This window comes from Toxotes jaculatrix, chromosome 5, assembly GCF_017976425.1.
Source record: "Toxotes jaculatrix isolate fToxJac2 chromosome 5, fToxJac2.pri, whole genome shotgun sequence".
Taxonomy (NCBI): domain Eukaryota; kingdom Metazoa; phylum Chordata; class Actinopteri; family Toxotidae; genus Toxotes; species Toxotes jaculatrix.
In genome coordinates, this window is record NC_054398.1 from 26,330,835 (window position 1) to 26,344,912 (window position 14,078).

At 43.0% G+C, this 14,078-nt stretch overlaps 1 protein-coding gene across 1 annotated transcript; it reads right to left on the reverse strand.

Moving 5' to 3' along the window:
- Positions 1-9,049: 9,049 nt before the first annotated feature.
- hyal6 (hyaluronoglucosaminidase 6) lies at positions 9,050-12,214 on the reverse strand. Its single transcript, XM_041038585.1, has 3 exons — positions 11,279-12,214; positions 10,828-10,917; positions 9,050-9,538 (listed from the first exon to the last, which is right to left on the reverse strand). Exons 1-3 carry the CDS (start codon positions 12,212-12,214, stop codon positions 9,050-9,052), a joined length of 1,515 nt encoding a protein of 504 aa, XP_040894519.1.
- Positions 12,215-14,078: the final 1,864 nt, after the last annotated feature.

The window sequence follows — 14,078 nt, forward strand, 5'->3', positions numbered from 1 at the left end:
ATGTTTCCGTGTTAAGAAGCTTCTAAAAATAGGAAAATTGTCTCTTCAGAGGTTTGTGTTTTGTGTAATGAGCTTTACAAACTCAGAGTTTTCCTGCAGACTTTTAGTCTCGTTTCTGGTAAAGTTCAGAGTTAGCTAACTGGACTGAGCTCGTCAGAAACAGGCCATCGGTCTGCAGCAGGCGGTCAGATCAGGGAGGGACAGCACGGTGTGACCAGCACCGGTACATCTCTGAGGCCGGTGGGCTCATTTTAATGTGTTGGTTCACTGCTGACTTTCAGAATATTTTTTTTTTTTTTTTTTTTTTGATGAGCATAAATCAGCATGACAATGAGCCTGAAACACAAATATTTCCACATTTTTATCCCAAAATTTGCTTACTTTGTTCTGAGGCTTGTTTGTACGAATGATTCATCAAACACTTGCTCGTTCCAGATGGATGAACATCACCTGATCATGAGGATCATTAATATCATCATGTTAATTGTCAGTGAGCATCTTCTCTTTTAGTGAAGCTAGGCTAGCGGTTTCCCCCTGCTTCCAGTCTTTGTGCTAAGCTAAGCTAAACACATCTTCAATCTGTCTGTTTCTGGATACGCAGGTGAAAGTGATACTCGTCTTTTCATGTGGTTCTGGAGAACACAGAGAACAAGAGGCTTTATCTAAATCTTGGGTTTCTCTCAGATATGGCATCAGAGCAATTGTGTGTGTGTGTGTGTGTGTGTTTATGTGTGTTTCCTTTAAATCATCGGCCGCTGTGAACAAGCCTCAGATGTTCTTTCTCTCCTGGATAATCAGTCATTGCCTCCCTCAGATCTTCTCTCTCAACTCATTAGATGCTGTTTTCTCTCATTTGCTCCCTAAAAAAACCTTCAATTTTGTGTTTTTTAAACAAGAGCACACACACAGTCAGTGTGCGTTTCGGTGTCGGCACAGGCGTAAGGTCAAATGTGCGTTTTTTGACAGTCACTGCAAGTCTCCATCAGCTGAGACGAACCGTGGGCTGTAATTACATGGTCTGCATTTCTGCGAAGGAGTGACGTGATAGAGGAGTTTGTTGAGGGTGAGTAGAAATCAGAGGAAGACTGCTCGGTGAAGTCATCGGTGTTTGACTGTGTTTCCTGATGCTCTGCAGCAGCAGCAGCTCAACGACCAAAGTTTAGTTTGCGAAAAGACACATTTTTCATGCAGTGGAAATGAGCCGTCAGCTAACTTTCCCTGAATAACCAAAGTCTGTTTTCCATAACAAGAACCAGCGGAGCCAAAGAGTTTAGGAGCAACAAATGTTTCTGAGCCGTTAAATTCAGCTAATGATGAGGAAGTAAATAAAAAAGCAGGATCACGATGATCTAGTTTTCCCTATGTTACTTCATGCATTACATGTTACAACTGAAAGCAGCGTGTTACATATTTATTTTCTATGGTTGTGTTTGGCTTCTGCTTCTCAGGGCGCTTTAGCCGACAGCGTGTGCTGAGCATCAGAACACCTGCATTCATCGACAGCGTCTTTTTGCACCTTAATTCTTCCAAAACAGCTCATAGGTCGAATAATCTACTGCTGCTTCCGTCTTTATGGTGCATCTGATGACAGGTGTCGGTAAACAATGCAGGTTAATGCAGTCAGTGTCCTCAGGTACAGCAGAGAGGAGAAGAGGTCCAGAAAAAGACAGTGAGAGGACAGAAGCTCAGGACTAAGGGACATAGGTGCAGGCCACAAGACAGAGGAAATGAATGTGTGTCAACTCATGTGTCAGCTATTTTTCCAGAGCCAAAGGTGACGATAACCAAAGATCCTTAAATATTAATGATAATAACTGTAATAATTTCACAGTGATTTCTCTGTGAGTTTACGTGTCTTCACTTTTCCAGACGTGTCCTCAGTCCTGAGGTCGACAGCTCCAGTGAACAAAGCACAAACACACCACATATGCACTGGAGGACGTACAGAACTGTACACACACACACGCACACACACACACACACACACACACACGCTGTCTTAACTCGTGGAAATGTTAAAATAAACACAACTCAGAACTCAAACTCAGAAAAACACACCTAAATACTGATTTCATAATATCTCAACCCCAGTGTGTGTGTGTGTGTGTGTGTGTGTGTGTGTGTGTGTGTGTGTGTGTGTGTGTGTGTGTGTGTGCGCGTGTGTGTGCGTGTGTGAAGGAAACCACATTCCCACAGAGAGTGGAGTGGGGTGGTGGGCGGTGGTGGTGGGTAGCGTATTTGGATTCCTCTGGCCTGGCATTCTGATCCTGACTGCAGATTCGTTTCCACCACCTCCGTGGATGAAAGGCCCACCCTGAGCCCACACGGCACCCCCCCTCCCCCCACCTCCTCACCCTGGGCCCCTGAACCCACCTACTCACTCACCCCTGCACGGAAACCTCAGCGTTCCGACTGCGGCGGCCGGAGCCTCCCCACCAACATATGGACTGTGTTATGAAAATGTCTGGGCTCAGACAGCACGGATCCTCCCGCCGCTTTAATGGCCTCGGCTGTAATGAGGCATCGAGTTGCCCGGGGAGGAAGTGATGGTTCAGGGTCGGCCTACATTCGGTACATGTCGTATGATATGGAAGACTTTCATCTGGAAAACGTGCATGGCGCCTGCTCCTGCAGAACAATGGTCGACAGTAATTAAATTTAAAAGAATGGAAACTGAAATCTGATTTCTGTGGCCGCTGCAGACGATCGTCATCCCTTCATCGTATGGACTGACTGGACTGTCGGGTCCCTTTCACTCCCATTTCCTTCAGTTTCAATTGAATCATGCAGGCACTTCTGCATGTTTTAGCTAATGTATAACAATGTCCATACATTTTAAACGACTCCCGCTCATCATTTCTCGGCTGCATTTACTCTGAGCTTTTTTGCGATTTTCTATTTTATCTGATCTTCTCTGAAATCTGTTACATAACAACATTTACAGTACGGGAGAATTATCATTTCCTGTTTAGAACACCAGCCTCTTCTCTCTGATCTCTCTGATGTTTTTATCAGATAGAAGGAAATGACCATAATTCCTTTCATCACAGTCACTGTGCTGTGACTCTGACCTTTGACCTCCAGGGACTGAAACTTACTCTACTGTCTGCAGTTCTGGACTTATTTTAAACAGGCGTGAGGATCCAGTGATCTGCAGGAGCCAGTGACCTCCTGCACAGTCTTGAGGTTTCTGTCACATATGTCAGTGAATTTCACAGGCGGCGTGTTTTGTTAACGGGTTGCCAGTTTTCCCCCGCCAGTCATGTTATTGTTTCTGATGCCATCTTCACCCACCAAGCTAACGCTGCATTTTTTTTTTTACGGCCCACGAGGAGCTTCACAGAGCTGTTGTGTTGATGTGGGATCAGGATCTGACAGTTCACATGGTTTCAAAATCAACAGACTGACGCTCAGTTGATGTTTTTACTGGAGAGGACGACATCTGCTCACTCTGAACTGAGGCTCTTCTTACAATACTATGAAGTGCCTCAGAGTTCTGGGGGGTTTTGTTAAGAAGTTATTGTCCCACATTGAAATGTTGGTGAGATCTTGACTGATTTCCACTAAACTTTCTGTGGCTGCTCGTGGTTCCCACAGGATGACTCCTAATGATTTTGGAGACCTCGTGACTTCATCATTGCTGTGCGGCCTCACAGGGAGCTCAGCATGGCTGCAGACTCTTTGTCTTGTTTAGAGAACGTTGTTTTGAACAGATTTTCTCACAGTTTTTGTTTATTGTTACAGTGTTGGTAATTTTGCGGTGAACACAGCTCAGAAAGTGCTTTTGGTTGTTTAGAGTGAAAATGAAAATGGTGAGAAAACATAAATTAGCCAGTTAAAAAACATTTTATCAATGATTACACCATACAAGACACAAATCTGTCTACAAAGCACACATCACTGCTGATACTGACCCCGAACCTATAAAAGTCCTTGGATCATTTTCTTCCTCAATAAATACAGTACCTTAATTTTCAAAGGAAGAAATGACGTGTTTTCCAGTTAGTCACCAGTCTTTGCTTACAGAGAGTCGGAAGTGGAGCTGATTGAGGTGTTTTTTCCATCTGAGGCTGTTTTGAAGGTGAGACGTTCGCTCCGTCTGGATCATCAGTCGTGAATGTTTAGGCCTTGTTAATTGTTTGTGTACGAAGGCCATAAATGTTTAGCTGCTCTTCCTCCCGGCCTGTAATCAGCAGAAGCAGCAGCAGATGAAGCTGATGGAGAGGCAGCAGAGTCGGTGATGAACAGCTGATAAACAGCCAATCAGAGCAATAGGTTTATTTACTGAAATTATCTGCCAGTGAAAATAGTCTGCAATAAATGCACGTTTCCCATTTACCATTAAGCCAGACTTAGTCTTTAATTGGCAATAAAGTGGAAAAAAAGCTTTAAGGTTTGATGGTTGATTTCAGACAGGATGTCACTCTGAGTCCGACAGAAAACAAAACTCATGTTGAGTCTCAGGCTGAACATCCAGAGCGACTGCTGACACTGAACCGAGGCTGATTATGGTTATTAGTTAAAGTACAGGAGCTAACTGAAGCCTGAGGTCTGTAAAATCACAGGTGTTTGGTTTCTGTATATTTAGGACCCTGAATAATAAACCTCAGGAGTTTGTTTTGTAAAGTGGATACAGTACACAGAGTTTTTGAAAGTGAACTCTTCAAATGTGGTTATGTGAAAACAGCTGAAGGAAACAAACTGTTTTCTGATATAACTTTCATTGACAGCAGAATTTTCTCTGATCTCACATTCTCAGGTTTCAGTTTAGAAGAAAAAGACCTTGATGTGAGACTGAGAGGGCTGTGAATTGAAGATGCTACGGCTGTTTACTTCCTCGGCTGCCAATCATCATAATCCGATAATAACACCGACAGAGACGCGCTGTCAGAATTATTCAGCCAAGTCAGCTCCAGCTCTGCCTGAGTCACGTTTACTCACGAGGAGTGTTGAAGGCTGTGAAATCTGGTTCAGACATTCGGTGTACACAGAGGATGAATACTAATGACTCTGATGATCCTAAGACTTTTAATCTGACAATACCAAAAGGTCAAAACAGACGCTTGTTGAAAATACCATGACAGGATGCAACTCAAGTCAGTTTTATTTATATTCTCCAAAGAAAATTGCCTCAAAAGTTTTAAAACCTGTTTTATAAACAGATTAAGATGAGGAGAAACTCCACCGAAAACCCTTTAACAGGAAACAAGACTAAAGGGCCCAGTTTAGTCAGACTGAGCTGCTTTACTGATGGTCGAATAGCTTCAGCTAACATGCTGATGTTTAGCAGTTCAAATGTTTATCATGTTCACCATCTTAGTTCAGCATGTTAGCGTGTTTCGTTAACAAAGCTATAAGAAAACCATAACTGAATGGTTATGATTTTCTCACTCCAGACAAAGACTGCAACAGGAAGTTGACCTAACAAAAAATAAAAAGAACATGAAAAACATGTTTTCACATGGGAAACATCTGAAAACTACACATGATTATTTATATACGTGTGTGAATTTATCAGATGTGAAATGAGTCACATCTGATTTAGGTGTTTAGTTCCACGAAAGCATGTTTATATATGTTAATTTGTCACATGTCACATAGTGTGTTACATGTTGTTATGTATCTGAAATGACTGTTTTCACATGCAAAATTATTTAGTATTGCATATATTTAATATATGATGCATCTGCAGCTGGGTGATATTTATAAAAATGAAATTAAACCAATGGCTGGAAGGAAGGCAATTAAAAAGCTGAAAGTCAGTGGGTGATGGTGAAAGACGTCACAAACCAGGAGTGAAGGATCGTTCCTCCGGAGTGGACCTGACAGTTTCCTCTCTGGTCCCAGTGTCCATTCTCTTCTAAAATCTTCAAATGCGTTTTTATTGTGTTATTATTGGACAAACTCTCCATTTTTTAAAGGCGTAGAAAATATTTTGAGTCACTGTGTTTCTGTGCCTGGCAACTCATAGTTCTGTCCAAAACATGTTTAATGAGCAGGTTCATCAGGAGGTGACTCACAGGACGGCAAAGTGAAGACGGACATTTGCTTGCTGGAGTTTTAAGGTACAACTTATTCCAAAGTCGACACAGATAGTGAGGATGGAGTGTTTGCATTTAAACTGGAAAATATGAGCAGACAGAGAACGCTGTGTGTCTCTGTGGAAAGTGGTTATGATGTAGTGTAAATGCAATGATCCATTCTGAACCATGCAGCCATAAAAAGAGCATTTCACAGCACAGAGGATAAAAACCTTATAATACTTTAATACTGTGAGTAATTTAGTTTTGCATAAATTAAATCTGTCATTTTAAAAAACTCGTCAGTATCATGTACATTTTCGATATTAATTCCACCAGTACAACAACAGTCATGTGATACTCACATCTCTGCTTTATTGCTTTAACAAATGGGACTGGACTCAGGACCAGAAGGTTGATGGTTTTACCCCCAGAGCAGCAGGATGAATCTGGCGTCCACGTACAGACCACACTGGCTGCGTGTGGACCATCTGGACACGTGGACATGTCCAAGTACATAGTCACCCTTTGGTGTGTAAACAGAACATTTTGTCCCATTCATTTTAGAGTATGTCTGGTCCAAAAGCACTTGCCCCTCCCTCATTACCACCACTGAGGTTCCCTGATGTCCTTAAACCAAACTGGTCCAGAGTCCTTCAGATCGGACTGTACTGGACAGCGTCCAGGTGGGATCTTAGTGTGAGGCTCAAGATTGTTCTGAGATATATTTGGTCTGACATTAGCGATCTGTTTCCTATCCAAGTTTTTATGATAACAACTGATCCGCTTCATATGGTCAGTGTCAGCTCCAGTGCTGATCAAGCATATGGGACCAGCTGAGCTGCTGTAGAGTTGTAATTCAAATCCTCCAGCAGCAGCAGCAGATTAATGATGAGTCTCTAATGTTTCTGTTAAATTCGAGCTGGTAAAGAGTTTTGTTCCTGATCATCTGACTTCAGCACTTTATGTAAAACCAAACACTTTACTGGGTTTTGACAGTTTCTCTTTTAAGAGGCGTGAACAGAAGCTTCTGCATCCTCTCATCACCCAGAGCAATGTCTGACACCCAGCCGTCCCTCCCTTTCCCGTGGGACAAACAGGGACTATTGTTGTGTTGTTTTGGTCATGTGACCTGCCCCGCCGCAGCTCGCTGTGACTCATTGACTGCACTGTCGCCACCAGACTGTGTTTTCACTCAGCAGCCTGATGAAGTGCTGGCTGTGATGTCAGCCTCATTATAGTCATTATCCCAAATTAAACAAATGACTGAGACTGTAAAATAACTGAACTGTCTTCTGAAGGGCGTCGCTGATTTATTGATTGTTTTATTAGGTTTTAATAGAAGACTAATGTTTATTTTGTCCTTCTGTTGAAGATTAACTCCGGTTTCTCTCCCTAGTTTTTTTCTAAAGGTTTTCCAGCAGACTTTGAGATAAACAATCAGAAATCAAGTCATCAGGTCACTGAGCATCAGGCTTAAATATCACATGCTGGTTTCTTTCATTTTTTCACTCACTTCACCCACTTTCAGATCAACTGAAGAAAGAATTTCAAACTAAGCTCACAGGAAATTTGCTGCATTTAATCCTGGATACAGCACGACAGAGCCTGTAGACTGATTTGTCATGTGTGAAAATTTATGAGACTTAATTCTTCAAGTTATCTCTTTTATTTATTTTAGACTGTAAACACACAGGCATTTAAAAAAAAAAAAGAAAACAACAGAAGAGCTGTATTTTACACAAAAAGGAAACGTGACTGTTTCTTCTAAGAAAACCTACAGTACATTTTTAAAGTGACATTAACATTTTGCTAAACCCCTCCCCTAAACAGCAACTGTCCAATCATGGCAACAGTACCTGGGCAGACCTGTGTCCATATGTCAACATGGTTGTTCTTGGGGCGTTAAAAGAGTTTGGAGGGTGGTGTCTTTTTTCGAGTATTTCCAGAACCAAAAACGGGGAAATGGAGCAGTTTGTTACTTTTCTGTCTTCACAATTGTTTATCCACCTCCTCTAGGTTCTTATAAGTTTGGAGATTCTTGTAATGGATGGCAGCTGTAGTCAGTCACAACAGGTACAATGGATTCACATAGATGCTCATCAAATAGCAAACATCTGAATGTTCCTTCCAGTTTTCACTAATAAAGTTGGAGGATGTGGATGAAGAAAGATCTAATCATGAGCCTGCTGTCATATGGATAAATAAATGCGGGCGGCACGGTGGTGCAGTGGTTAGCACTGTCACCTCACAACAAGAGGGTTCCAGGTTCAAACTGGGCTGGGCTCTTCTGTGTGGAGTTTGCATGTTCTCCCTGTGCCTGCATGGGTTCCTCCCACAATCCCAAAAACATGCATGGGTTAGGTTAATTGGCTACTCTAAATTGCCCGTAGATGTGAGTGTGTGCGTGAGTGGTTGTCTGTCTTTGTGTGTCAGCCCTGTGATTGACTGGTGACCAGTCCAGGGTGTACCCCATAGTCAGCTGGGACAGGCTCCAGCTCCCCCGCGACCCTGACGGATTAAGCGGTAGAAAATGAATGAATGAATGGTGGATGCAGTGGTTTGAGAAATTTAAATGGACATTTTAATGTTTTTTTTCTGTGCAACTCACTCAACGTTATGAATCTGTCTTTTGCAAAAGAGCAAGCTACAAACTTCAAGTCTTTTCACATCAAGCCTGGTTGATAGAAGGTTGTTTGATACATCAAATATGGTTTTTGGCGAAATAAAAACAAAAAAATTATATTTTCACCACTAAGACTGACATTAGATGATGTGAACTCAATGACGGAGAGATGACTTATTATTTTTAGTATTTGCAGAGAGAAGTTGGATGTTTTCCCATTCTGTTCAATACAGTCAAGCATTTTCTTGGAGTAGCTTTTCTTGGAGTCCATCTGAGTGGACATTAGAGCAACCGCAGCTGATCACACTTCTGGCTAACACTCGGCTGTAGCTGCTCGTTCCACAGACCTTTTCTGTTATCGTCTCTACAGTGACTCTCTGGTCCTAATTTTAGGTCTTGGCTGCTACAGTATCAGACACTTGATAATCAGACAGAGTCCCAGAAACGTGATGATACACAGACAGGAGAAATGGAGGGACAGGAGAACCAGGATATCTCCCAGCAGGCTGCTCTCGCGGGGGTGAGGCAGTGGGATGGCAGGCTGAGGTGGGGGAGGAGGAGGAGGAGGGGGCGGAGCCTGGGGCATCTCGCAGTAAACACCTGTCCAGCCCTGGTAGCACTGGCAGGTGAATTTGTGCTTCATGTCCAGGATGTCGTGGTTGTTGAGGTGACCGCTGACGTGAAAATGGGGGCCCCTGGGTGCCGGGTTGCGGTGGATGTGGAAGAAGCGTGGGTTCAGGTGTAGGTAAGCACCTGAGTCGAGGCTCTTGCGGACGCACCTGCCGTTCTTCTTGCACAAAGCTTTGCTGCACAGCTTAGCAGCAGATGTGACGTTGATGACATAATGTCCCAGCGGCCCGTCAATATACTTCTTCACTGTCAGACAGTTCCTCTGCAGGTAGGAGGTCGGAGACAAAACAGAAATAGAAACAGAATAAAAATTTTCAACTTGAGAGAATGAGCTCACTTCAGTGATGTGGTGTTTGTCATGACTAGCCCCTAAGGGGGCTATTTTTTGAACTCTTCAGTGGACTTTTGGACATTTTTAGTTTAAGCTTTGGTTATAGTTCCTGTTTTATTTTGAAATTTCTGCCCTTGTGTATCTGGTCTTGTTGTACTTCCTGTCTTTGTCTTGTTTCCCGCTTTTGTCATTGTTTTCCCCGCCCTAATTGGTTCCACCTGTTCCTCTTACCCGTGTGTATATATAGTCTGCGTTTCCCTTTGTCCAGGGTCAGTTCGTTTTTGTCTCATGTTTCGTCCCATGCTTTTGTCTCATACCTTTGCCACGTCTCGTTCCTCGTCTTGCCTCTCGTATTGTTTCCCCAGTCAGGTTGTGTATTTATTTGTTACTTTGTTTCTTGTTTTGTTCCTGGTTTAGTCATTTTCCTCGTAAGAGAGATTTTGTGTTCTAGTTTTGGTAACTTTTGTTTTAGTGCTTTTTCCCCCTTTATGGGTGATCTTTGTTTGTTACTTTGTCCCGTCACTTTGCCTTCCTCCTCCGTGAGTGATTTTCTGTTGTTACTTTGTTTTCCTCCTCCTCTGTGAGTGATCTTTTGTTTGTTAACTTTGTTTGAATAAATAACTATTATTATTATCAGACTACATCTGAGGGGTCTTGCGTTTGGGTCCTAGTCCTTGCCTTCCCAAAAGTCGTGACAGTGTTACGTTGAAAAATGTCTCTTTAGTGATGATTATGAGATTAAGTTTTTCTTCAGGATTTCAAACTGAGTTTAGTTAGTTTAAATAGGATGTGAAACAATCCACAGTCACCAAACAGAAACCCTGATCACTTTCACACATAAATCTGATGCAGTCTCCTGGTTTTTAACTGTTAGTTAAGCTCAGTCAGAAAAAATCTGAAACACTATTTTTGGAAAGGAAAAATGATGAAAATGAAAATGGTGTCTGCTTGTATTTATCACAGTCAGACATCATGAAGCCTTATTTAATGCACCGTGACTGCATGTCATTTATGCCATTAACATTTTTGGTTTCCAAATGCTTTGTGGCGTGTTTTATGTGATGTATGCTATAATGTAGGGGTAATGCTACAACATAATGAGCACTCACTTTTTTTTTTTGGATGGAGGGGTTGAAACATCAAGTTTTCACCACTTTAATCACTTCTAACTCACCAGTTTGAAATATTTTTACTTTAAATTTTTTTTCTTTTAACATCACCTGTGATCGAGCATACTCGGATGATCCCCAAAGGACGACGCCTGATGCTCCCAAGGCGGCGCTCTCCCCAATGGTATGAACCAGGTCACTCTGAAACACATAGACAGCCAGTAAACGCCTGGCCAACCATAACTGTCTAGTTTTATTGCTTTTTCAACTCATGCAGCACTCGAGGATTAAGGTATGTGATTTGTGATACTAACGTAACTATAAAGACTGGCTCAAACAGTTTAATCACAGAATTCACTCAAATGCTGCCACCAGGGCAAACCGAGCAGCCATCGTGACAGATAGATCAGGTTTGAGGTTGATAAGTGAAGGTTTGTGAGTATTTTTATTTTGTATTTTAGTATTTTAGATGGTTGACTCAGCTAACTAAATTGGTTTTCTGTTTGTTAAAGATGTCTGGTGATTAGATGTTCTAGGCCTCAGTCTAAAATCTAAAACTTACCTCTGAAAGAACCACAAAGGTGTAGGCATAGAAAGGTCTGGAATAGACGAACACGGGCAAAGTGAAGTCTGTATGGGCAATGGATGCAATCCTCATGGCTTCCTTTACTCGATAGTGGACAAACTTGACGGTGTTGGGGGAGGACTTGAGCTCATAGTCCAGGTAAATCGAAGGGTAGAGGGCCGTACTCTCTTTCCAGAGCCACATCAGATGGTCATTGCGAACATGCTCGACGTTGGGGCATTCACCAGTGTACCTCTGTGGGTGCTGCTTGTACCCATAGTTGTAGCAGTCTGGGAACAGATAAAACCCCCACAGCCCGTCCGGCCTGCGACCTTCAGCCAGAGCTAAGGTCAGGTTCATGAAGGCCTGCCCAGCCCTCTCAAAACTTTCCTTGGCTTCCTTCTCCACCTTGCTCTCTGGCCAGTTTGGGTGAAGTTTCCGAATCTGTTCTTTCGACTTATTGCGGTAGATGTCCTTGGAACCCCAGTTTCTGACCCACTGAGGCCTCCAGTTCTCCCAGTCAATAACACCCAGGCCTCGAAAATCCTTATGAGGGATCAGCTTGTCAATGTCGGCCCGGGCCTTGCTCAAGTGTTTGGAGAGGCTCTGATTCTGTGGCAGTCCACCATTAACAGGGACCCCGGAGTTGGAATAGAATGGGTAGTATCCCAGGTGGCTGTGGTAGAATATGGTGACATTCGGTCCACTGAGAGTTTCATTAAGGTTTGCTACGATGTCAAAAACACTGAGGTCCAGGTCCACCTTGAATCGAAGGCGGCAGGACTCTGTAGGAGCGTTCCACACTACAACGAAAGGTCGGTGAGGGATCAGAGGTGCACGGGCTGGCTTCATCTGGTCACCCCTGACTTGGAGAATTACTCCAATGCTAAACCACAAGGCCAGCACAAGGAGAGGGAACCCCATCTGCACCATGGCCCTGATTCTTCATGGAGCAATTAGAGGTCCTAAGCAGGCAGAGGGGAGAAATTACATGTTTATAGAGAAAATAAACACATTATGAGCTTCGGTGAGCAGAGATAATCAGACAGGCCTGTGAGAGGACACATGAGTGATGATCACTGAAGTGAATGCTCCAAATTCCATAACACAGCAAAACACAAAGTTCCTCTGTTCTCTGATGAAGCACGACTATGATGAAAAAGATGGAGGTTCAAATCCCAGAGCAGCAAAGACAGTGTGGAAAGGCAGAGAAATCAGGAAGCCCTCCCTTCTCCCTTTTCTTTTCATCATCTAACATCGATTAAAACTCTAACCACTCAGAGATGCTTTCACCACAGTCAGAATTTTAATAAAATAGCTAGGTTTTCTGGGAGAAATGTGCACCACTACTCTTCTGGTGGCAGTGAATCATCTTTATACACAGCTAGCTAGATAACAAGCTACATCCCTGAAAAATAGCAATGAAAATATTGACAGGCTGAGATGTTTGCAGCTGCACAAGCTGTTGTAAGTGAACTCCTAAATCAACAGATTTCTTTAAAAAAACGACATGACAATCGTTAACTGCTCCTAACAACTGAAACCACAGCTTCTGTGCTGACCGCAGGACGGATTGGAATGAAATGGACACTATGCCTGACTGTCAGAATATTGGTGGTTGTCAGCAGTTCTTTATGATGTAACTTCAAACTTGACTTGCTGGTCTAGGGGACAGCAAAATTAAAAGGTCAAGATAAGGTTTATATGGACATTTAATATATGTGTGTGTACATCTCTGTTTACGAATTTGAAATATGTGATGCTAACAACAGAGAATGTTTTTCTGTATTGTTATTCAGAAACCACAACTACATAGACTCATTCTGTATATACTCATTTACACATACAGCAAGTACTCAAAAAAACAAGCTCAGTCTCTTTATGGCTCTTCCTTTTATTTTCTTCTCTGTCATTCTTCTGTAACTGTTCCCTCCAGCTCTTTATGTGCACCCCCACACACCCTCCCCATCTAATTGCTATTGGCGCCCCCTCATATGCAAGTAATTCATATTTCAGTTTTTCCAAAGTTGGGGGAAAGACACTGTGACCCAGCTCTTGGGAAACATGACCACTGAGGTTGCCTCCAAGGATTCAATGGAAAATCTCCCATCATTCTCTTTGCAGGATCATAACCAGAGCAGGGTTGCAAGAAACCACCGGTGGGCTGAGGCTTCTCCGATCGTTTCAACTTTTCATGCGTCTGAGGAGGGGCTGGCCTGGAGCTGATGTTCTCTGATGTCTTTTAATGGTACGAGAACTTTATGATCACAGTAACCTTGGATGTGGATCAGTGAAGGGAGAATTGGAGGCGATGATGGTGGAAGATTGAGGACTTTAGTTATAGTCACAAATAAATTGTCAAAACTTTTCCTTCAAAACATTTTAAAAAGACTGTAATTCATCCGAAACTTCCCTCATGTCCGGCTCAGCTTAGGGAAGCATTTCTTAAGCCTGTGCGTCTCACACCAGTTTCATAATCCTCCCAGCGCGATGGTTTTTCTGGTGATGCTGATCCAAGACAAACAGAGTGCGGTGAAGCCACTCAGGCTGCCCTCCAAACCACCAACAGGCCTGGAGACTCTGGAAATGCTGGGCCTCCAGACCACAAGAAAGACCCCCCAAACACAAAGTCTGGATCCAGACTAACACAGGAGATGCAGTTTGATGTTTTGTCTCAGACAGAGACAACAAAACAGTGAAAAGCACCTGAACTCCACTAAATAGATCCAGATGAGGACAGTGGGGTGAACTGTCAGCGTGCATGATGCTTTGCCACGCTAGTGGGTTGGCTCTCTGG